The sequence below is a fragment of the Callorhinus ursinus genome, unplaced genomic scaffold, assembly GCF_003265705.2.
Source record: "Callorhinus ursinus isolate GAN/ISIS: 27379988/994484 unplaced genomic scaffold, GSC_fseal_2.0 scaffold39, whole genome shotgun sequence".
NCBI lineage: Eukaryota > Metazoa > Chordata > Mammalia > Carnivora > Otariidae > Callorhinus > Callorhinus ursinus.
Genome location: NW_027397101.1, coordinates 21,326,514 through 21,348,765, shown reverse-complemented (window position 1 = coordinate 21,348,765; position 22,252 = coordinate 21,326,514). Strand labels below are relative to the sequence as shown.

At 46.6% G+C, this 22,252-nt stretch overlaps 1 protein-coding gene and 1 pseudogene across 3 annotated transcripts in view; both read right to left on the bottom strand.

Annotated features, from left to right (window-relative positions):
* The window catches only part of ACER2 (alkaline ceramidase 2), a 30,984-nt gene extending 19,090 nt beyond the window's left edge, over positions 1 to 11,894 (bottom strand). Inside the window, exons 1-3 of one of the 3 annotated variants that reach the window (XM_073880869.1) lie at positions 11,578 to 11,874; positions 3,989 to 4,103; positions 3,105 to 3,246 (exon numbers count right to left, since the gene is read on the bottom strand). In XM_073880869.1, the coding sequence (XP_073736970.1) occupies positions 3,105 to 3,246; positions 3,989 to 4,103; positions 11,578 to 11,685 (365 nt within the window). In that variant the 5' untranslated portion in view covers positions 11,686 to 11,874. Of the gene's footprint in view, positions 1 to 3,104; positions 3,247 to 3,988; positions 4,104 to 11,577 lie in introns of all 3 variants that reach the window. The other 2 variants (XM_025887864.2, XM_073880870.1) reach the window with 2 other exon arrangements.
* Positions 1,141 to 1,601, bottom strand: LOC112836240 (host cell factor C1 regulator 1 pseudogene; annotated as a pseudogene).
* Positions 11,895 to 22,252: the final 10,358 nt, after the last annotated feature.

Sequence of the window (22,252 nt, the reverse complement as noted above, 5' to 3'; positions counted from 1 at the left end):
CTCTTGATCTCAGCTCAGGTCTGGATCTTGGGGTCATGAGTTCGAGCCCTGTGTTGGGCTCCACGCTGGGTGTGAAGCCTACTTAAAAAAAAAAAAGATGACGAAGACGACGACGACGAAGAAAGAAAGAAAGAAAGAAAGAAAATAAAAGAAAAAGATTCTCTACTATGAACACACACAAAACTGTCGCTTGGAATTTCAAGTGGCACCTCCAGAGTGCCAAGAACAAAACCATTCTCCTGTGTGAAGCTTCTCACTCAGCTCCCAGGACTTGAAAGATCAGATCTAAGAGCAAAGAGATTCCTCAGCTCTCCACCTACCACCCACCAGGCTCGGGCAGGGATGGAGGTGCCTGGTGGCCACCCTCTGACTCGACAGGACAGGCCAAAGGTAAACGATGTTTCTCGGAGCCCAAAAGCCCCTCCTGCGAAGCCCCTCCTGACCCTGCCTGGCGCTGCCCCCCTTCTCCACCTCATGAGGCTTTCTAAGCACTCCCTGTCATTCTCCAGAAGCCGGACAAGCAAGCACAAGACTAGACACCAAACCGCCCCAGCCAACCTGCCACGCGCTGAAGCCTCCTTCCTCCACTGAGAAGCCCACAGCCAACAGAGACCGTATTTCTCCTGAAGCCGGGAATGCCCTTCTTGTCACCTCTTATCAACTGCTGGCTCTCTCACTCTCGTTTTTTGGAAAAGTAACCTTGAGGATCCTTTATCTGCTCAATGACAGTCAAAGAAAACACTATTTAATTCCAACCCTGCTCTGTACAGTGAAGACGGTACAGCTGGTTCATCTGAAGTATGTTTTCTCCCTACTTCATTGAAAAACGCATTTTTAGTATTAAAAAGTAACATGTGCTCTCTGTTTAAAAAACAAACCTGCACAAGAGTATAGATTAAAGGTAAAAGTGAAAGTTCTCTCCCCCACTCCCTCCCCCATTCCTTTTTTTTTTTTTAAGAAATTTTTTTTTCATATGCTCAGCAATCTTTACTCAGTTCTGGGGGGGATGCCCCCCTTCCCGTGCTCTCGTCCCTCTGCCCCTCACCCCAGGGCTCTGTGGGATCCAGTGTCCTCCTCTGTTGAGCGTGCGTCCTGGGGCCCAGAGGCCCGCTCTGGAGAATATTCAGAACACCTGGTTCCTTAGTGGGGATGGTGGTCTTCTCTGTTGTGAGGAAGAAGGAAGGTGGGCAGAACTACTGCCCACCAGCACTCAGAGCTCTCCATTACCTCCCCAGCTTGGGTTGCAGGGTAGTGTGGGGTGGGGGTGTCCCCTAGCCTCAGGAGCCGGAGGGCCTCAGGGATCAGGTTCCCAGGGTAGTGCGAGAGAAGCAGCTCAGAGCAAGGGCTCCTGAGTGGGGGCTGCAGTAAGGGTGGTCATTGTGCAGGCTGAGTGGAGAGAAGTGGCTGGCCATGTTCTCTTCAGAGAGGAACTGTTTTCCAAAGAGTTCCTGCTCTTCCTCTAGGCGCCGCTTGGTGCTCATGGGCACAGCTCCTCGGAGACGGGAGCGCATGTCCTGGGCTCGGGGCGTCCCCGACGCGGCCCGTGGGTCACACTGGGCCCAACCTGCGGGGCCTCGTTCCAGGGGCTGCTGCAGGATCATTTGGGTTCGGGGTCCTACAGCTAAGAATTTTTTACTTATTCGTTTGAGACAGAGAGATACAGAGAGAGAGAGAGGTAGGAGCAGTGGGGAGAGCAGAGGAAGAGGGAGAAGCAGACTCCCTGCTGAGCAGGGAGCCCGACGATGTGGGGCTCCATCCCAGGACCTGGAGATTGTGACCTGAGCCAAAGGCAGACGCTTAACCATCTGAGCCACCCAGGCGCCCCCCTTCCCCATTCCCAAGAATAGCCAATGATAGTGGCTGTTTATCCTCCTCGTCTAGGTATTTCTATGCGCACACAAAGGCCTAGACGCGAAAGGAGATTAGTTAATTCATTCCACAGTTATGCTATCCCACACACAGTTCTACCATGTGCTCTTTGCAGCCAGCATGTTTTATGGACACTTCCCCACCTCCATCCATAGAGAACAGCCTTTGTCTTTAATAGCTCCAAAATTCCTACTCCTATCCACAGTACCAGGAAAACTTCTTTATTTTCCTAGCACAGCTCTTCCCTGGGTACCAACAGCTTGCTTAATTGAATCCATGTTTTTAGACTATTTACCCATATATAAAATATGGATCCATATAAAACACAGCGTCCTACAGAGAAATATGCGTGGGTCATATGTTCTAGGAGCGTTTCTCATCTTTATGAGGCTGACTCTCCTCGGTTCCTTCGGATATTAACAAACCTCATACAGCTCCTCAGAAAGGCTTTCCCTGACCAAACTCCAAATGAGCACCCTATGTCACCTCTACCACCTTTCCAGCTTCATTTTTTTATCATAGCACTTATCCTAACATTGTATTGTTTGTTTGTTCATTGATTTGTAGCCTCCCCAACTTCAGTATGAGTTCACTAAAGGAAGAGGCTCTATTGTTTTGTTTAGTGCTATATCCCAGTGTCTGGAAAAAATGCAGAGTAAGGGTTCAAAAAAATATTTACTGGATGAATAACCATATAAGCATCCCTTCCTGAAATTCTGGTTTTCCAGCCTGGCGTGTGTGTGTGTGTGTGTGTGTGTGTGTGTGTGTGTGTGTGTGTGTGTAGATCTCAGCAGAGGTAAAACCAATACCATTTGACAACCATGGGATCTACAGCTACAAAAACCAATTCCTTAATGGAATTCTAGAAACTTATCAAATGGTAGAATTGGATTGGACTCAAGGAAATGTTCTAGCAGAAAATCAAAGGTCTCTGAACTACCATTCAGTAATTTCTCCCCCACTGAAAATCTTTCCACTTTTGTTCATATCCTATAAGGGAGACACTTGACCGTTTACCCCTAATATCCTATAAATTCTTCGCCAAGCATATTAAAATTCCCTCTTTCATCAGTGTACGGTCTAAAAGCATAAACAATCAGTGGATATTAAACAAGTATCTGATAAGCTCATCATAAGGTGAGGCGCCACTGTGTGCTGTTTTCCTGATACATACATGGAGATGTTGGGTGTGCTGCACTCAGCAGTAAAACATAACTGTTTTAACACAAGCTTACCTGTCATTCCGAAAGACCTTTGGTAGATACCTTCTGGGGAACCACATGGCCAGAGCACACATCAGAACCCAAAGGATTGCAAGTTCATCGAGCATCTGACCCAAGAAACTTAGGGTTGCATGGAAGTAGACAGATCCAATTCCTAGAATCAATTACAACCAATAAAAAAAAAAGTCACCACAGAAGAACAGACCCACAAATCCAACACACTGCTGAAGGCCAGCCCTTCGACCAACCACGGTCACAATCACCAGATCACACTCTCACTGAAAGAAGCAGCTGAAGGAGGAAACACACACCACCCAGACAGGCAGCCTTGAAGCCTAGAAAGAGGATTGCAAGCAGGGCCCCAAGATCAGCACATCAGAGCTTGAGTAATGCCAGTTAAACACTCTGTCTTCCACCACCACGAGGCTGAGGCTTTGGGGGGAAGAGGCTTTCAATAAAAGTCAACATTGTCTCGCTGTTAAGAATTCCCAATCCGCCTGTGGAAGGAAATGGAAATTATACAAGCATTTCCCAGAACAATGAAGGATCAAACATCCAGAATTTTTTTTTTCTCGTTTTGATCCACTAAAGTCTCATCAGAGCTCAATCGCTTTTGTGTGATTTTCTTCACAAGTCCTCAGAAAATAGCACTGGCACAGCCCCCACAGCTGTTAGAGAAATAAGCCCTCACGTGCCATTAAGTGATCACTGGCGTCCCCCCTGGTGTCCAGCCCGTGTCCAGAAGCGTCCTCCTTCTGGCGTCAAAGCAAAAATAAAAGTTCGCTAAGACGTCAGAGTGACCTTGGTTTACAAAACATAATGTTCAAGTAGGACAGGAAGTGTGCAGAGTTCCATGTCCTCCCTTTCAGCCCCTGTTCGAACACGAATCCACTTACCCACTACAACTAAGAGCGTCCATATTAGGTAGATCCCACTGTTGAAGCATGTTGCGTACTGGCGAAATAAGCACATGCAGATGGGCGGTAAAACGAAAAATAAGACGTTGCTGATCTGGGGGGGGTGGAAAATGAAAAGATGAATATTAAGTAAAGGGGCAAAAAAATAAAGCAGCGTGTTCCAGATATGAGCTTTGCACACTGGGATGAATGTGGCCACACGTCTTGTTTAAGCTCTTACATCTCTTTTTTTTTCTTTCTTTTTTTTTAACTGCAGATACAGGGAAATTTAAGCCTCCTTTATGGCCATTTGGGGGATTCTTCCCATCTCTTTGCAGCATTTTAATAGCTGCTCCCATGATCAATCTATGAAAGCTGCCCAGCCCCCTCTCTGGATTCCAAGAATCTTCTTTTTCTGCCCAAGACTAACTGTGAAGCACTTTGATCTACTTGCACATACATTTTTAAAGGTAAGGCCCACACTTAGTAATGGTAAAAAATAAAGCTTAATATGGAGGTGAGTACTAGACATCCCAGCTCCCCCAAATTTTCTGCTAGCAAGGCCAGCTTTTTTCTCCGGCGCCCACACGAAGGCAGGATGCTTCCTAGTTTCCAGGGTCTGCCTTTGTCAATTTCTTCCCCTAATCAAATCTATTTTTAGGTAAAGATCAAACTTTCACATTTTAGTATGGATTTAAGCCTGTTATGGGCAGGGGGAGCTGGCTTTATGATCTTCTCTAATATATTCAAATTACTGTCATTTCAACACCTAATCACTATTTAAATACCATTAACGAGGTATTTTCCATTCTGTTGTTCACATAAAGCTTTGAAGTCCAGAGTGAACTTCATACTTACAGCCTGTCTCCATCTGAACCAGCTGTATTCCACATGCTTAACAACTACAGGTGCCTAGTGATGACCATACTGGTCCACGTAACTCTGGAATCTCCCCTTTAGTTTTTGTTTTTAATTTTTTTTTTGTCTTTTTGTTTTTAGGAGGTCACAGCCAGCTCCCCTTTTTGTTTTCCCAATTTTTTTAAATCAAGGCAAAATTCACATCACATAAAATTAACCATTTTAGAGTATACAATTCCATGTCATTAAATGCCCTCAGAATACGCAACCATCACCTCTGCCTAGTTCTAAAACCTTTTTATCACCCTGAAAAAGAAATCCTATACCCATTAAGCAGGTACTTTCCGCTCCCCTCCCCCCCCCCCCCCCAGCCCCGACCCCCAGCCCCTGGCAACTGCTAATCTGCTTTCCGTGTCTATGAGTTGACCTATTCTGGGTATGTCATGAAAGTGGAATCACACACACTATGACCTTTGTGTCTGGCCTCTTTCACTTAGCTTCCCCTGCCCAGAGCTGATTTTCCCCACCAAGCCCCACCCCACCACCCCCAGCCACACTCTGACCTCCTTGGCTTAACTCCTCACTGGTTCTCTAAAAATCCTGACTTATCCCTGCATTGCACACCTGTGATGTGATTTAAGTGTGACTCCTTTTGTTAAGCAGAGAAGGAAGGAAAGGGGAAGAAGGGAAAATGGAATTATTATACCAAAGGTAACTCAAAACCTGATCTTTCTCCTTTCTTAGACATATATGTGTTCTCCTATTTCATTCTGTAATTTTTTTTTTGAAAGTCTCCTTGCCATCCTCCTCCCGAGGGATAATGGTTATCCTCAGATTCACAGCCTTTGAGTCATCTTCCTTGCATCTATGTGAATACATATATATCACATAAAATAACATTATCACTCTGCCTTCAACAATAGGCTACGCAAACCTTCTCCCCGTAGTTCAGATAGACTGACCTCATTTGCTGTAAGTGCCACACGTGGGAGCGGTTTATCTAGTCCCTCCCCAGGGGAAGGAGCCCCAATGTACAGCCCCTCTTACAAAGGCCGGGGGCGGGGGGGGGGGGAGGACATGGTTTGCTTTTTACCCTGTCTTCACTGCCTCAAGTCCTTGCAATCTCCCTTACGAGTGCAACCAGCTCCTGCCAAGCCAACTCCCAACAAGCTCTGTTGGCTTGTGTTCTTCACTTTTTTTCCTATCTTTTTTTTTTCTTTTCAAATTTGTATTTAAATTCTAGGTAACATACAGTGCAATGCTGGTTTCTGTGTTAATCACGTTTAAATGTTTACACACTACTCACAAAGGCATGAAGTCATTCATTACACCTGCAGGAAAGTCATGGGACTTCAACCTTTTTTTTCTTAATGCACATATTAAGGAGTTCAACTTAGAAGCACCATTTGAACATCTCCCAGATAACAGGGAAATCACCTTATTGCCTCTCCGTAGCCCTGCTACCAATGACAGCCGGCCTCTACCATGCCTTTTATTTATTTATTTATTTATTTATTATGTTATGTTAGTCACCATACATTACATCATGAGGTTCTGATGTAGTGTTCCATGATTCATTGTTTGCGTATAATGCCCAGTGCTCCACGCAGTACGTGCCCTCCTTAATACCCATCACCGGGCTAACCCATCCCCCCACCCCCCTCCCCTCCAGAACCCTCAGTTTGTTTCTCAGAGTCCATAGTCTCTCATGGTCCCTCTCCCCCTCCAATTTCCCCCCTTCATTTTTCCCTTCCTGCTATCTTCTTTTTTTTTTTTTAACATATAATGTATTATTTGTTTCGGAGGTACAGATCTGTGATTCAACAGTCTTACACAATTCACAGCACTCACCATGCCTTTTAAAGCCCTCCACCTATGAAAAGGGAAAGACCAAATCGGAGGGAGACTCTCTCTCCCCAACACAAAAAGAGGAAGGAACTCCGAAAGAAATACAGAAAAGCAAACGAGCCCTGGTTAAAACACACATTTAGTAGCTCCATCTCTTCTGAGAAATGAAACTTCCCCTAACAATTGTGTGGGTCACTCAAGTTGAATAGTTCAGCCAAGGGTATTTTTTAAAGCCTACTGTTTTGGAGAACTAATTTGCTTAATGTCTGCAGAACAGATTTTTTTTTTTAATTAAAAGGAAACCGCAATTTTAAAATGTATTAATTATTTCCTTAGAAAGTTCCTCATTCCACGAATTCCTCCATAACATCGCACCAAAATAATCTCAGGAACAGACAGCAATCTCCTCCCAATGCATGGGAGTGTGCACTTTCCCAGGCAGAGGGTAAATGCTGACAAAGCAACAGGCTGTAAGTGTTTCTGAACAGGAGGTTCAGAAACAGCTAAGGGGTATTCCCCTGGCTGGGTAGGTGGTCTGTGCATCTTGACTGCATGCAGATTTCAAATCCTCCATTCCATTGCTCCCCTCCTTCCTCTGGGATGACCAAATGTCCTGGCTGGCCTGGGACTGAGGAGGGTTCCCCAGGGCATGGGGCTTTCAGCTTCAAAATCGGGCAAGGCCTGGACAAACCAGGACAAGTTGGCCACCTCACTCAGAAGACCTCTTGCGAAATTCCCCCACAGCACACCAAGCCCATGCAGAATACTAATAATACCCTTGCCAATTTGTACACCTCTCTGGTCTGGCCGTCACCACCCAGATGACTGTTTGCAGGTCTGGTCTCTGTGACAAGCACACGGTAGCTGCCCAGTAAACAGACAGATCTAGAGATGAACAGAGACAGGATATAGGTCATTCTGCCCGACAGGGACACGGGCTCTAGCATATCAGAACTAACTTCCTTATCTTGATGGGTGGCAGAGCTCCTTGAGAAAGGCGACAGATGATGGGCTGGTTTTATGCATATATTTTGCTTCAAGACTTTTTCTCAGCACCAGTGGATTTCCTCCTGAGCCCCTGAGTCCCTGCCCAGCAACAGAGTCCCCAAAAGCTAAGCCAGTGGTTAAAAAGCAGATGCTACTTTTCTCTAAAGCATTGCGTTCTAGAGGAGTTCTCTTCAGTGTGACTAGAGCCTGGAAATTTAAAACATAAAAAGGAACTCAAGTCAATAAAATTTGTATGTGGAAGAAACAGTACAAAATGTGCAGAAGCAAAAGGCGGTGGAAGAACATGACATGTTCTTGGAAGGGAGATCTGGGCTTGGCTGAAGCAAAGGATGATGACAAGTCTTGAGGCAACAGAGATTTGCAGGGCCCCAAAGCAAAATGCTTTGTCCACCCAAACACTGTCAGTGGGAGTATAAACCAGGGTACTCTCTGGTGGGCCATTTAGCAATAATTATCAGTCTTTGAGTAAACACTCTCCTTGTCCAGCAATTCACTCTAGAGGATTCGTACTTGTGTAAGCACATCCAGATGCACATGCAAGGATATTCATTGCATCACTGCTCTCTAGAAACCAAATTGAAAGCATAAAACAAACCGCCCTAGGAGTCCACCAATAAGAGACTGAGTGGGTGAATAAATCACGGTCAATCCATTAAATGCAACACTGATTAGACATTGTAAAGAGGAAAATAACTCAGAGCCAATATAGGACCATCTCTAAGATCTATTAAGTGAAAACATCAAGAGGAGCTTGTGTAGTGTGATCTCAACTGGGTTAAATAAAAACTTAGATATTGTGTGTATACATTAGACATATGTATTTTATATACTCAACAAATGCAAGTGTTTTGTACAATGCCTGAAAAAAGGTCTGAAAAGACACAAAAACAGATTTTTCACTTTATAACTTGCACACTCAATTTTTTACCAGGACCATGCTACTTTGTGAAAATTGGTAAGTGGAAACCTCACTGACCTAGACTCCAGATGCAAGAAGGGAAGGCTCCAGGGGGAAGCCCACACCAACCACTCAATATCAATTACAGACCCCTAACAGAAGATTCCCCAACAGGAACCAATGGTCTATTCCAGGCCCCAACAGGGAAAGATGTACATTGTATCTCCCACAAGAAATTCACTACCCCTGCAACTCAGCCAATGGGAAACAATCACCCTGAGCTCTCCAGTTCAAAACAACCCCTCCCGACTTCCTCCTTTTCCATAAGATAACATTCCTCTCCTTTGTTGGTCTTGCCCATGGCTTTCCTATAGCTCGCTTGTCCTGAATGGCAGTTTTCTTTTTCCGAAATAAACCCATGTTTGCTGGTAAAGTAACTTTCATTTTTAAGGTGAACATTTTAAAATACAGGCAACTGTAACAAAAAACTAAACAAACTTTTTCATATCCAACATCATGAGTTTTATCCTGTGGTTCATATGGTCCCAATGCAGGAGTTTCCAGTTAAAGAATGGCTCAATCATAAACAGCTGTGCTGTGGAGAATAAAGAAGTCAAAAGGAGCTATACGGCATTTGCATCTTCAGGAGGAGTACCTTTGTAGAGTCAAATGGACCGAGTTCTAACTCTAATTCTGCCATTTTCTTTACCTCAGCAAATTGCGTCATCTCTCCAGACCCTGGTTTCTTCCTTTTATCCAGTGGATCTAATAATGAGGGCCCACCACTGAGGGTGATTGTACACTATGCAGCAGAGGTTCAACACCTAGCAAACAATTCATGGTAGCCAGTAGTGACTGCAGTTGTAGTAGTGATGTGCTACCCCCAAGACCCCTTAAGAAGGTTCTAGATCCCGCTCCTAGTCCTCCCGATTGTATATCTTCAGTTCCTTAAACTTTTCCTCAAAATTAGTAATGATGTTTCTAAAATGGATAATTAGATCTGCGGCCTTCCTATGAGGATTTAATGAGCTGTTTATCACCGTGTAATAGTTGACTGTCTTCCTCAATACGAGAGAAGGATAAGCATGGGTTTGTCCTATGATAAGCTTCAGAAATAAGTAGGGCATGGAAACAGAGCGAAGGAAACAGTTTTTGCTAAGCTCTTTGGACCTAGACTCAACAAAGTTACGTGACCAACTACTGCTCTGAGGTTTAAAGCTCTCTGTGGGGCTAAAGCAAATTTTGTGGTTTGTAGGAGTATTCCAAAGAATAAGGCCTGTCAAGGAGGACCAACCAGGCTAATCACCTACAGACACTGCAAGAGAAGAGCAACACTTCGTTTCTAAAAAAAAAAAAAACTTTGGCACTCACTCCACAACAGCTCCAAAGGGACTAGATTAAAAGTAGCAACAACATAAAGTCTCCCCCCTCATCCAGCACTCTGGGGCTTTTCAAGACGGGCACAGAACAGCTATAAATGAACTTCTGGCCAAGGAACCAGGCCTGACTCTCAGCTGGCCTCGGTCTCCACAGGTCATTACCTTGCTGGGTGTGTGAGAACTTGTCCCCAGCCTGTCATTTGTTCCTTAACTCTCTGGTGAAATCCTTAATAGTACTCTCCACCTTATAAAAGGAGAAAATGAGTTACGGCTACTGGAAGTACCCAGCCATCCCCAGCCCATCCTGTGTGCCCCGCCCCCACGTCTACCCCTAAGAGTAAACCCTGAAAGAAGGGGTTCAACAAGTGAGCTGTAGCCACCTCCACTAGTCTTTTACAGGATCTATAGACAGCAGAGGGCCAGGTTTTCCTGAAGAACTAACCTGGTCCTAATTAAGAAGCAGGAGTGTTTGCGAGGGCAGAAGGAGGGAGAGCGCAGACTTCTGGATTGTGCCGGAGACATGAGTATGACCGCTCCCTTCTCTACAGTTCAGTTTCATCAATGAATGAAAGGGCTGGGACAAGCTCATCGGAGATCCCTCCAGACGGACTCATGCCAAGTATATTCTCTCCAGCAAATCCAAGGAGAAAATCCGAAAGAACAACCTCAAATTCACAGTGACTTGTAAACCAGGAGTTCCTGTTTTTGTGTGTCTGTGTGTGGTTGAGCAGCTGCAGAAATGACCATGCAGAGTCTTCTATTTGGTCTGAGAACCCGGAGCCACCCGCACAGCGAAAAGAAGAGGCATTTCCTGCCAGCATCAAGCTTTCCCTCCCATAAATACTAACAGCACACAGGCTACTGCAGTGGGGAAGTCTCAGCCTGCCCGTAGCAGGGACCGAGGCAAGCCCATGAAACACGCACACAATCACTCCCAAACTTCCCGCTCACTCCCCAGGCTTAATCACTGGAGAGGGCACGGGCCTGGGGGAGTTGACTTGGGGGCTGGACTGTGCCTGGTAACCAAAGGCAAAGAACTAGGAACTAGTAGCAATTAACGTGATTCTGGCCAAAAGTAACTCGACCTATTATTGGTGTATTAGTGGGGCGGGGCCAGTCAGCACGGCAGCCCTGGGCCCTGCTCCTGAGACCTGCCCGGGGACTCCCTCCTCCCGCCCCCCCCCAGCAGGTATTCAGGGAGAAACCGCACAATGAGACCCAAGTGCGTCACACCACAGAGATCCTAGGGGAGGAAGGGAATTGTCCCGGCGGGTTCACCAGCCCCTGAGTCACCCACCTGGGCGAAGGGCTGACACGGACCACGGGCTTCGAGACAGGTGCCGGTCAAACAAGACAATAGAGCCATCAGACGGAAATGACAAGGGGAGGATGAGCCCAGATGTCGGGAGAGGGACAGAAGAGGACAGATGGAGAGCTAGAAAGAGCGCAGAGGAGGGGGCGCGCGGATCGACTCTGGCCCTGGAGAGAGCATACCCCAAATACACGCAGAGACCCACGTCCAGGTTCCAGGCGCAGCCACGATTAGGGGCGGTCCCCTCCCTCCAGCCCGCCTGCCATCCCTGCTCCCGCTCCCGCACCGTGTTGTAGAACTCGGCGATGGCAGGCACGATGGTGTAGTTGTCCTCGCACCAATCCACCTCCGAGCTGCCGGCCCGCAGCTGGTCCCACCAGTGTGGGATGCTCATGGCCGCTGTGGGGCATTGGAGCAGCGGCTCCCGCAGCCGAAAAGAGCCCAGGGCTACTGCTGGAAGCTGACTGCGGCGGCCTCGGCTTTATACACGACGAGTCAGCCGCCGGATGTGGCGCCTCCCCAGCCGGCCCCCTAGTGCTCGGCTCCGCCTGTTGGACGTGACTCGCTCGTGGACCCCTCCCCCAGCTCCGCCCCCTGGAGGGGAAGGCAAGGGTAGGAGCAGGCCACGCCCAGCCGAGGGGCGGGACGCATGTGGGAAGAGGGGCAGTCCGGAAGCGGGGACAGAGTTCCAGGCAAGTCCAGATACCCTGGCTACGGGCTACGGCAGGTGGCAGAAGCCTTGACGGCCCGGCCCGGTGCCTGCCTATGCCTGCCCACGCCCACCTCCCCGGCTCAGACTCACAGGCGCCACGACTCCCCCCCCGCGCCCCCCCCAGAGGATCCAGGCCCCTGTGGACTCTCAGGGAGTTTGCACTGATCTGGCTGTGCCCTGCGTGGGACGCCCGTGCTCACACTCAAAGAAAAGCCCTCAGTCCCTCTGAAGCCCGTAAGGGTTTGCTTGGCAGGACCCAGTGCCATGGACTAGAATAGGAAGACCTTGCAGGCTGGAGTGGCCGGCTCTGTGGCCCCCGCCCCCCCCCAACACACACACAGCCTCTGCCACCCTCTGTTCAGTAGAGCACTTCTGCAATTTCCAGGACGCTCTTGGTCCCCTGGACTCCAGCCTTAGGGCTTTAATCAATTAAACATAGGGCGAAACTTTAGCCATAGCAACACTCGGAGGACGCGGTGTGGCAGGTATGACATCTCCAGGACATCCAAAGTGCAAGAGATGATATGTACAGAATTTATGATGCCAGGCACTGTTTGAGGAGCTTCCACGCACCACTTCCTTGCTGTTGGGGGGCGGGGGGAATCCTGCCAAGTAGGTTCTATTGACAATGCCATCCCAGCCAGTAAGGCAGCGCTAGAAATCAAATTCATGCCGGTGATCTCAGACCTGCTGGTGACTACTTTGCTGCTGTAGTTTCTAGAGCCAACACTGGGGTGGGGTTTGAGGATTACCAGGTTAGGACAGTGGCAGTGGCAGAAGGAGCTTCTGGTCAGCAGTCTGTGGTGCCTGGCACTAACCTCTGCTTGCTCGACACCGCATGGTGTTCTGAAGGCCAGCAGCTCCCCAGGCACTGCCCTCTCTAGGCCTGACTGTCCAGGGGAACTCTGGCTGGCGCCCCAGTGTCCATCAGCCGATACCCACACAGCCATTTGCAGGCCTCCCCAGATCTCCAGAAACTGCACGCCCCAGCTCCTCTGTTTGTCTCCAGAAAAATCCAGCTTTCTTCCCCTGGGGAGCAAACCACACTCCTCCTTTCCTCTGTCCCAACTTCTGTCCTCCTCCTAGACAGCCAGTTCCACCGTCCTGGAACCCAGGTCCGTGGGTACCTTCTCCTAGGGTCGGAATGACTCAGGCCTGCAGGACACCCAGTGTGAGCTGGCCACTTGAATGGGAGGGGGAGTATTCCTCACAGCCCCAGAGGACGTTTAATCAGCTAATTTCTCCATGCCTCGCAGCACTCCCAATTGTCCAACACCAGTTTTCCACGTTCTACTCCTTCCAGTACTTAAGGTGGAAACATGTCTGTATTAACTCTACTGGTGTAAAACACACCATTATACCAGTGATTCTGAAAGTGGGCTCCCCTTTCGGAGGATCCACAAGGTGAAAACTCTCTTCCTGTGAACACAGCAACATGATCTGCCCCTTTGGATCTCATTCTCTCACCAGTGCACACTGGAGCTTTTCAGAGGCTAGGTGATACCATTATCTCTCTGACAGCTAATAGAATCTGTGCTTGTGTGTTCTGTGGTATTAAAAGTCTCTTTAAATTTTGAATATGAGGTGTGCCTGGGTGGCTCAGTCTGTTAAGCGTCCAACTCTTGGTTTGGGCTCAGGTCATGATCTCAGGGTGGTGAGATCAAGCCCCTACATGGGGCTCAGCGCTGAGCATGGAGCCCGTTTAAGATTTCTCTCCTTCCTCTGCCCCTCCTGCTCTCACACGAACACATGCACTCTCTCTGTCTCAAAAAATTTTTTGAATATGATAAATATTGATTGATATTACCACATAAACGAAAGAATTTTAGGATCCTCAATCTCCAGTATAAAAGGAGTCCTCAGATCAAAAAGGTTGAGAGCTGCTATTGGAAAAAAAGATATACCCAATTAAACTCTTGGTAATGGTTTTTTTTTTTTTTTAAGATTTTGTTTATTTGACAGAGAGAGACACAGCAAGGGAGGGAACACAAGCAGGGGGAGTGGGAGAGGGAGGACCAGGCTTCCCGCTGAGCAGGGCTGATCTATGCGGGGCTCGATCCCAGGACCCTGGGATCATGACTTAACGACTGAGCCACCCAGGTGCCCCAAAACTCTTTGTAATGTTTTTTATCTTTTAGACTTTTTAAGTATTTATTGAATGAGAGCTTTTAGACTTAGACATACTTATTTTATATCACTCTTGTGTGTATATAAAAAGGAAAATATAAGCACAATAAACTTATTAAGGAATTCCTATAATCACACTCAGAACCTCTATTCTTTTTCTTAGTCATTTTTCAACTGAGTCATTGGTGTCCTCGTGTTGTGAATTACCAGGCATTGGTGATGCAGCATTTTTTAATTTCACTTCTCTCCTGAATGCTTCCAAACCTGGTGTACATATTTTGATGCTGGCACGTTCTTGATCTTACCTGAAAGTTGCAAGGGAAAGTTTTCAGACAATAGACATCATGTTTCCTTTCCAGACAGTCCTTAGGTGATTTGTTGACAGAAACATGGAGATTACAGGTGCCAAGTCATTCCACCAGGATTAACCACTGAGTTTGTGCATGTTCAGGCACTGACAACACATCTTGACCCCCACTTGGCCAACCGTGATTATAAAATGCCATCTGCCTTAAGATGTATCTGGATTTCAGGATGTTACAGTGCAAAGCATTGTGACTTTTAGCACCACTGAAATAGAGAATCCACTGGATATAAATCCTCCTTCTGCAGGTCCTGCTAGGGAATGATGAGGAGTTTTCCTCCTACGCAGGAACTCTTATTGGCAATGACCATCCTAGTTCAAGATCAAAACCAGCCACCTGGGTTTTAATTACAATTGCACAGAGAGACAGTGCTAAGCCAAAGGCCATTGGTAAGCAGCATCAGGGACACAAAGGATGTTTCTCCAAAGACACCAGTGTTGGTCTTCTTGGGACTGTGTTAAAGTTTTTTTGATGCTGTCATCAACTCTCCCCATTGTTGTCATTTCTTTCAATGAATATAACCTAATAATTTAACATTAGGACCTACCGTTGGCGACTGATTTTGAAATTGATTTATAGTAACAATATGCCTTAGCAACTACCTTCAGTGGTGGAATAGAAGACTCTGAAATCAGGTGTAAGCAGAGAGCTTGGGGAGAGCGGGGTGGGGGATAGGACTGCAGGGAAGAGGCCACGGCTGAGTTCTGACCATGCGTTTGCTTGTTTTGCTTTTGGTCCAAATAGGAGTCAGCGGTACAGATCCATGAAGAGTGGGTTTAAGGGAACTACCCCTGCAGGGAAGGCAGGGTGCCATCATCTTCTCTTTTTACAGAGCTTTTAACTATGTTTCTTTGGTCCAAGTAAATATCTGATAATAAATATCCAGTTCAACTGGTTCTACAAGTGGAAATCATCAAGTCACAAAGTCTTCCTTGGAAAAAATTGCAGGCACCCGTGCCAATGAAGCACAAAGCGCATGATCATGGATGAGATTTTCTGCATTTTCTGGTCTGGCCGGAGTTTGTCCTTATAGTCTTGCTTGAGGCTCATTGTTCAGGCCAGTGATTCTCAAAGGGCCGCCCCCCAGCCCAGCAGCAGCACCTAGGAACTTCTTAGAAATGCACGTTTCTAGGTCCATACCCCAGACCTATTGACTCAGAAACTCTGCAAGTGCAGTCCAACAGTCTTAACAAATCCTCCGGGAGATTCCAACCCACATTCACCTTGGAGAACCACTCTTTTAGCCGATGTACGGCAGGGCAAAACTCCCCTATGGACAGTATGCTTTGCTTCCCTGAAAAATCAAATCCAAGCCAAGACTGTTGCCAACAACAAAAGGAGGATGAAGACAGGAGCCCAAGAGAGACCATCCTCCTTTTCCCCTGGTCATCACCAGGAAACCAGGGGCTCAGAGTCTGCTCACCCTCTTCAGTTAGGAGGGAAACAAGAAAAGTAAGCAAGGATTTTTTTTTTTTTTTTTTTTTTTTTTGGATCTAAGACAAAGTCTCTAGGCTCAGAATTGTGGCTGCAGGAAGCATGGATACCCAGGCGCCCGGACAGTTTTTATTGGATGTCTCATAGTCCCTTAGGGGGCGACTAGGTGGTTCAGTCGGGTTAAGCATCTGCCTTAGCCTGGGGTCATGGTCCCGGGGTCCTGCGATGGAGCCCCGCTTCTGGCTCCCTGCTCCGCGGGAAGCCTGCTTCTCCCTCTTCTGCTCCCCCTGCTTCTGCGCGCTGGCGCGCGAGTGCGCGCGCACTCTCTCTCTCTCTCTCTCTCTCTCTCTCTCTGTCAAACAAATAAAATCTTAGGGGGAAAAAAAGGTAGTAGCCTTCTGAAGACTCACGTTTTAAAACATAATCATCATACCATTATCAACATCTCTCCCAACCAACAATAATTCCCAGTATCAGCAAATATCCAGGGTTTCCTGTTCCACATTTGTCCTAAAAAGTATTTGCCTTCTGACGTGGGATTTAAACAAAGGCTACACATTGCAACTGATTGTTAGGTTTCGATAGGAAATCCGTACGTTTCTTCTCCAGCTTTTGCTTAAGACATTGGGTGGCCATGAAGAGTTTCCTTTAATCTGAATCTTACTGATTGCACCTGCATGTTTTCTCCTCTGTTCCCCACAGCCTCGCTACTAAAACGTGGAGGAGCAAGTATCTGCGTCACGTAGGAGTTCCTAAGAAATGTAGAATCTTGGACTCCACTCCAGACCTACTAAATCAGAATGTGCATTTTTAACATTTTTACAAGATCCCCAGGTGACTCAGCTCCAGCTCCTGTGAATTGGTAGTGAGAGCCAGAGTTTTGGTTTAGGTTCTGGTTTTTTTTCCCCCCTTTAGGGAGGCAACAGCGCTTATTATTTCTTAACCGGGCACACCTGCTCCTCTCTCGCCCAGTGGGACCGCTCAAGTCTGCGGGGACTGGCGGGTCCCTGGTTCCTCAGGCCTCCGGAAATGTGGCCACGCCCGAGGCTCCGCCTCCTGCCGGCCCCCACTCTCTGGTCCTGCCGCGTCCCGTGAGTACACTTAACCCACGGGCCTCTCAGGGCTCTGTCTGCTCATCATGTTCGCACGTCTTTTTGTCTAACCCTGACCTGCCTTTGGTCTTTCAACTTGCCTTCTCAGCTGCAGAGAGAACAGATCTTTCGCGGAGGTTCAGCCTACACCTTTAACTCAACAAGTCCAAGCCTCGGTCACAGTTTTCCCTCCTAGCTTCCCTTTTGGGTCAGTAACCTGGCCATCTTCTGATCGCTCAGGCTGGACTATTTGAAGTGGTCTTCTGTTTCTCCCCCTTTCATGTCCTACCTCTTCTTAGTAAACTCTTAATTCTCCTGTATTTGTCAGCCTCCATTATGTTATGTCCCCCAAAATCTCAGTGACAAGACTGTTCTATTTGTTTGCTGACATTCTAAGTTGGGGTGACTGCAGTTCTGCTCTGCTCCACGTGTCTTCTTCATTCCAGGAGCCCAGGTTGAAGAAGCAGTCCCGATCTGGCATATGGCAGAGGGCACCCAGGAATGGCAGAACTAGGGATGGATTTCAAAGGCTCTGGCAGTCACGGAACACACCCATTCCACCACATTCTATTGGTCACAGCCAATGACAAGGTCAAGTCCCCTGACAGTGGGTTAGGGAAGTGTGTTCAAGTATCTGGAATCAAGAGTACAATCTATCACAACTCCTTTTTTATATCTGAATTGCATCCCTTATTTCAATTCCCTTTCCCCTGGCCATAAACTTCCCTTCTCTCAGCATAAAATCCACCTGCTCTGGGAAGCCTTTCCTGACACCCTCAGACAAGGTCAGAGCCACTGCTGTCTGTTGTCGTGGTACCTGCACTTTTTTGCGGCACACTTGTAATGAATTATTTATGCAATCTTCAATGTCTGACTTTCCCTGTAGACTGCAAGCTCCATGAGGGCAGAGACAGCCTCTGTTTTGCTCATCACTTTATCCTTGGCCCCTAGAAAAGCATCTAGGCATGGAACAAGAGCTCGATAATCACATGTAGATGAGTGAATGTCTGCTTTAGCGAGCCCTTGTCCCCTTGCAAGCTAGTTCTCTAACAGAGTAACACCTTCTCTGTCAGGAAGCCGCGGTCAAAACCCACATTAACAAATTCCATGCACTGCAGACATAGGCAAAAGCCTCAGACTTCCAATCAGAATTGACTGACTTGTACTGTATATACATCCAGTCCTAACAAATTGTTTGTGGCTTTCCAGCGTAGATTAGAGAAAGGAGAGGGGCCCAGGGACAAGGGCGGGAAGTAGCCTCTGACGGTCTGTCCGTAAACTACAGCAAATACCGCCACGTTCCTGATGTGTGGTCCTGGGGAGTCCCTGCTTCCTGCAGCCACAATTCTGAGCCTGGAGACTATGTCTTAGATCAAAAAACAAATAAATAAATTATAAATAACAATAATAAATACATAATAAATAAAATCTTTAAAAAAAGAATGAATGGGGAGGAAGTTGGTTTGAGGGTACAGATGGAAAACACTGGCCTTAAATGGATAAGTTTTGAAACTGGGTGGTAGACACAATAGTCTCTCTACTTTGTATGTGTTGAGAACTTTCCATAAGTTTAGGGGCACCTGGGTGGCTCAGTTGGTTAAGCGTCTGCCTTCGGCTCAGGTCATGATCCCAGGGTGCTGGGATGGAGCCCCGCATCGGGCTCCCTGCTCAGCGGGGAGCCTGCTTCTCCCTCTCCCACTCCCCCTGCTTGTGTTCCCTCTCTTGCTGTGTCTGTCTCTGTGTGTCAAATGAATAAATAAAAATCTTTAAAAAAAAAACTTTCCATAATTTTAAAAGCTAAAGAAGCAATGGACTTCACTAAACAGGGCAGTCCCCCACAAGCACCCATGTAGCCGAGAGCACCAGAAAGGCAGTGTGAGTGAGGGCGAAGGGCTTAGCCTTTAGCAACCGCTACCATTAAAGCAGCATTTCTGGTTGAACCTGTGGTTGTTACCTGTTCTCTTCATTCCAACGGCACAGGATGGCAGGGAGTTACCCTCCCCTGACGAAGGAAATGGCAAACGGCCTGAGAGAGAAATCCTCTCGGGCCTGTGCGTGAGAAGGCCTTTAACCAGGGAGACTTTGGTAAACAAGCTCTCGGCAGCCTGGGTGGGGTCCAGGTGGTGCTGTGACCACAGACTCTCTGGAACCAGGAAGCTAGAAAGGTCAGGGACTGGTCAGTGCCATGCTCCCAATCCTCCCCAACCCTTGAGGCTAGGCTCTCTGATTCCTGAGATGTACCTTGAGGGAGTTGACCCTGGCACATCAGACATTCTACCCACTGGAAGGGATGCATCACAACAGCCTATAAACTCCATGCCTCCTTCACTCTGCCTTGTCTTCAGCCTTTCAAAGACCAAGAAACCTTGGGGAAATGAAGGTGGAGTAAGTCAAGATGGAAGAAGTCAGGTGGGTTAAAATGTGAGTACCCAGGTGACCTATTTTTGGTGAAAAAGAAAGGTCCATAGATCGGCCAGGATCTTGAAGAACAGTTATGGGACTTTCCTTTAGTATAGGAGAATCTTGAGCAAATTTCAGCCTAAGAGAAAGGCATCCCAGGTAGAGGAACAGATTTAAAATGTAAAGGAAAAATAAAAGGGTAATTCATGAAACTAGATCCTGAAGGAGATGGAAAAAGGTAGAATTGAAAACTTAAGAGCTTACAGTTTACCTGGAAAGAAGAAAAGGCATGGAGTAGACACATATTGTTTGATCTGTCCCAGCATCTCTTCCTTTTCTGGGACTTTCCATGGCTTCTTTGATGGGGACTGCCCACCTCCCACCTTCCCCTGCCCCTACACCATTCAGGTGGCTGCCATAGGAACAGTCATGGTAACACACTGTGACCCCAACTCTGTGGCTAGAGTTTGTTGGCCCAGCAGTGGGTTTTGACCTAAGCTGGCTGATCAGAATGCATCAGTGGGAATCTGGGATCAGAATTGAGCTCTTGCAGCTCTGACTGCCTAATGGGATAGAAATTTGAACCTGGGCACTATTGATGACCTGTCCCACCAGAGGGATGGACAAGGTGGCAGAACTGGTCAAAAGTGCAAAGAAATAATGAAGCAGTTCCAAAAAGAATTGTCCAGACAAATGGTAGTCCAAATGGGAAAAACAAGTCCCTGGCTCCCACTATGCCCAGGGACCCAGCCACATACAAGTGTTCCCAAGACACCCCAGGACCTTTATAGGGAAGTCACATTTTTTCTTAAGCTAGTTTGAGTTGGGTTTCCGTGACTTGAAATCAAGTATCCTAACAGAATTCTATGTCAAGGAAGGGGGGAATGTAGAGTATATATGAACACCTGGAAACATGCTGAGAATGAGGGAAGATTGGGGCAGTTCGTACTTCGGAGAGAACTGGGAGAAAAAGTTGTCTAAAAATAAGAGGTCCAGGGGCGCCTGGGTGGCTCAGTCGCTTAAGCATCTGCCTTCAGCTCAGGTCATGATCCCAGGGTCCTGGGATTGAGTCCCACATCAGGGTCCCCGCTCAGCAGGGAGTCTGCTTCTCCCTCTCCCTCTGCCCCTCCTCCCTGCTTGTGTGCTGTCTCTCTCTTGTAAAAGTAAATAAATAAAATCTTTAAAAAAATAACCATCAAACATTCTTGTGAACACTCAAGAGGAAGAGGCAAGTCTGTTGTATTTACCCATATTTTTGCTCTGTTCTTTTTCCCTAATGTTCTAAGCTTCATTCTTTTATCATATACATTCTGTTTAAAAAATGTCCTTTAGGGGCACCTGGGTGGCTTAGTTAATTAAGTGTCTGCCTTCGGTTCAGGTCATGATCCTAGGGTCATGGAATCAAGCCCCACACCAGGCTCCCTGCTCAGCAGGGAATCTGCTTCTCCCTCCCCCTCTGAAATAAATAAAATCTTTAAAAGAATGACTACAGGACTTTTTTTTTTTTAAAGTGGGTGTGCTAGCAACAATTCTTTAAACTTTCTTTCCTCTGAGAATGTCTTGTTTTCCCCCCTCATCCAAGCAATATACTTTTTCTGGGTATAGAATTCTGTGTTGAGTTTTTCCCCACCTCCCTCCCACCCAGTCCTTAAAAGAAATATTACACCACTTCTTTCTAGCCTCCATGGTTTCTGATGAAAAATCCACTGTCTTGCAAACTGTTTCTCCTAATAAGTAAGATGTTGTGTTTCTCTGGTTGTTTTTAAGATTTTTTTCTTTGGGGCGCCTAGGTGGCTCAGTCGTTGAGCGTCTGCCTTCGGCTCAGGTCACGATCCCAGGGTCCTGGGATGGAGTCCCACATCGGGCTCCCTGCTCGGTGGGAAGCCTGCTTCTCCCTCTCCCACTCCCCCTGCTTGTGTTTCCTCTCTCACTGTCTCTCTCTGTCAAATAAATAAATAAAATCTTTAAAAAAAATTTTTTTTCGTCTTTAGTTTTCAGAACCTTAATTAGGTTGTGTCTTGATGTGAATTTCTTGGGGTTCAGTCCATTTGGAGTTTGCTCAGCTTCTTGAATCTGTAGGTTTATGTTTCTTACCACTTTCCAGCCATTATTTCTTCAAGTACTCTTTCAGTCTTGCATTCTCTTTCCTTTCCTTCCAGGACTCCAGTGACATGAATATTAGACTTTGGGTTTTTTTTGTTTTTGTTCTTTGTTTTTATTTTTTAAAATTATTATTTTTTTATTTTTTTTATTTAAATTCAATTAACTAACATATAATGTATTATTTGTTTCAGGGGTACAGGTCTGTGATACATCAGTCTTATATAATACCCGGTGCTCATTACAACACATACCCTCCCAATGTCCATCACCCAGTTACCCCATCCCCCCACCTCCACCACCTTTTTTTTTTTTTGGTAGTTCCCAGTTCCCTTAGTTCTGTTCATTTTTTAAAATCTATTTCATCTGTTGTTCACATTAGGTAATTTCTGTCTTTCTATCTTCTAGTTTATTGGTACATTTATCCCCTCCATTCTACCATCCAGCCCACCCACTGAGCTTTTTATTTTGGTTATTGTATTTTTCAGTTCTAAGATTCCCATTTAGTTCTTCTTTATAGCTTGCATTACTTTGCTGAGACTTTGTTTTCTTACTAAGTCTTTCTATTTTTTTCATTTATTTCAAGCATAGTCTTAATTGCTCACTGAAGTATTTGTATCTTGGCTGTTTTAAAATCCTTGTCAGGCAGAGAGGGGTCTGGCTGGCTCAGTTGGTGGTGCATGCCACTCCTGATCTCAGGGTTGTAAGTTTGAGCCCCATGTTGGGTGTGAA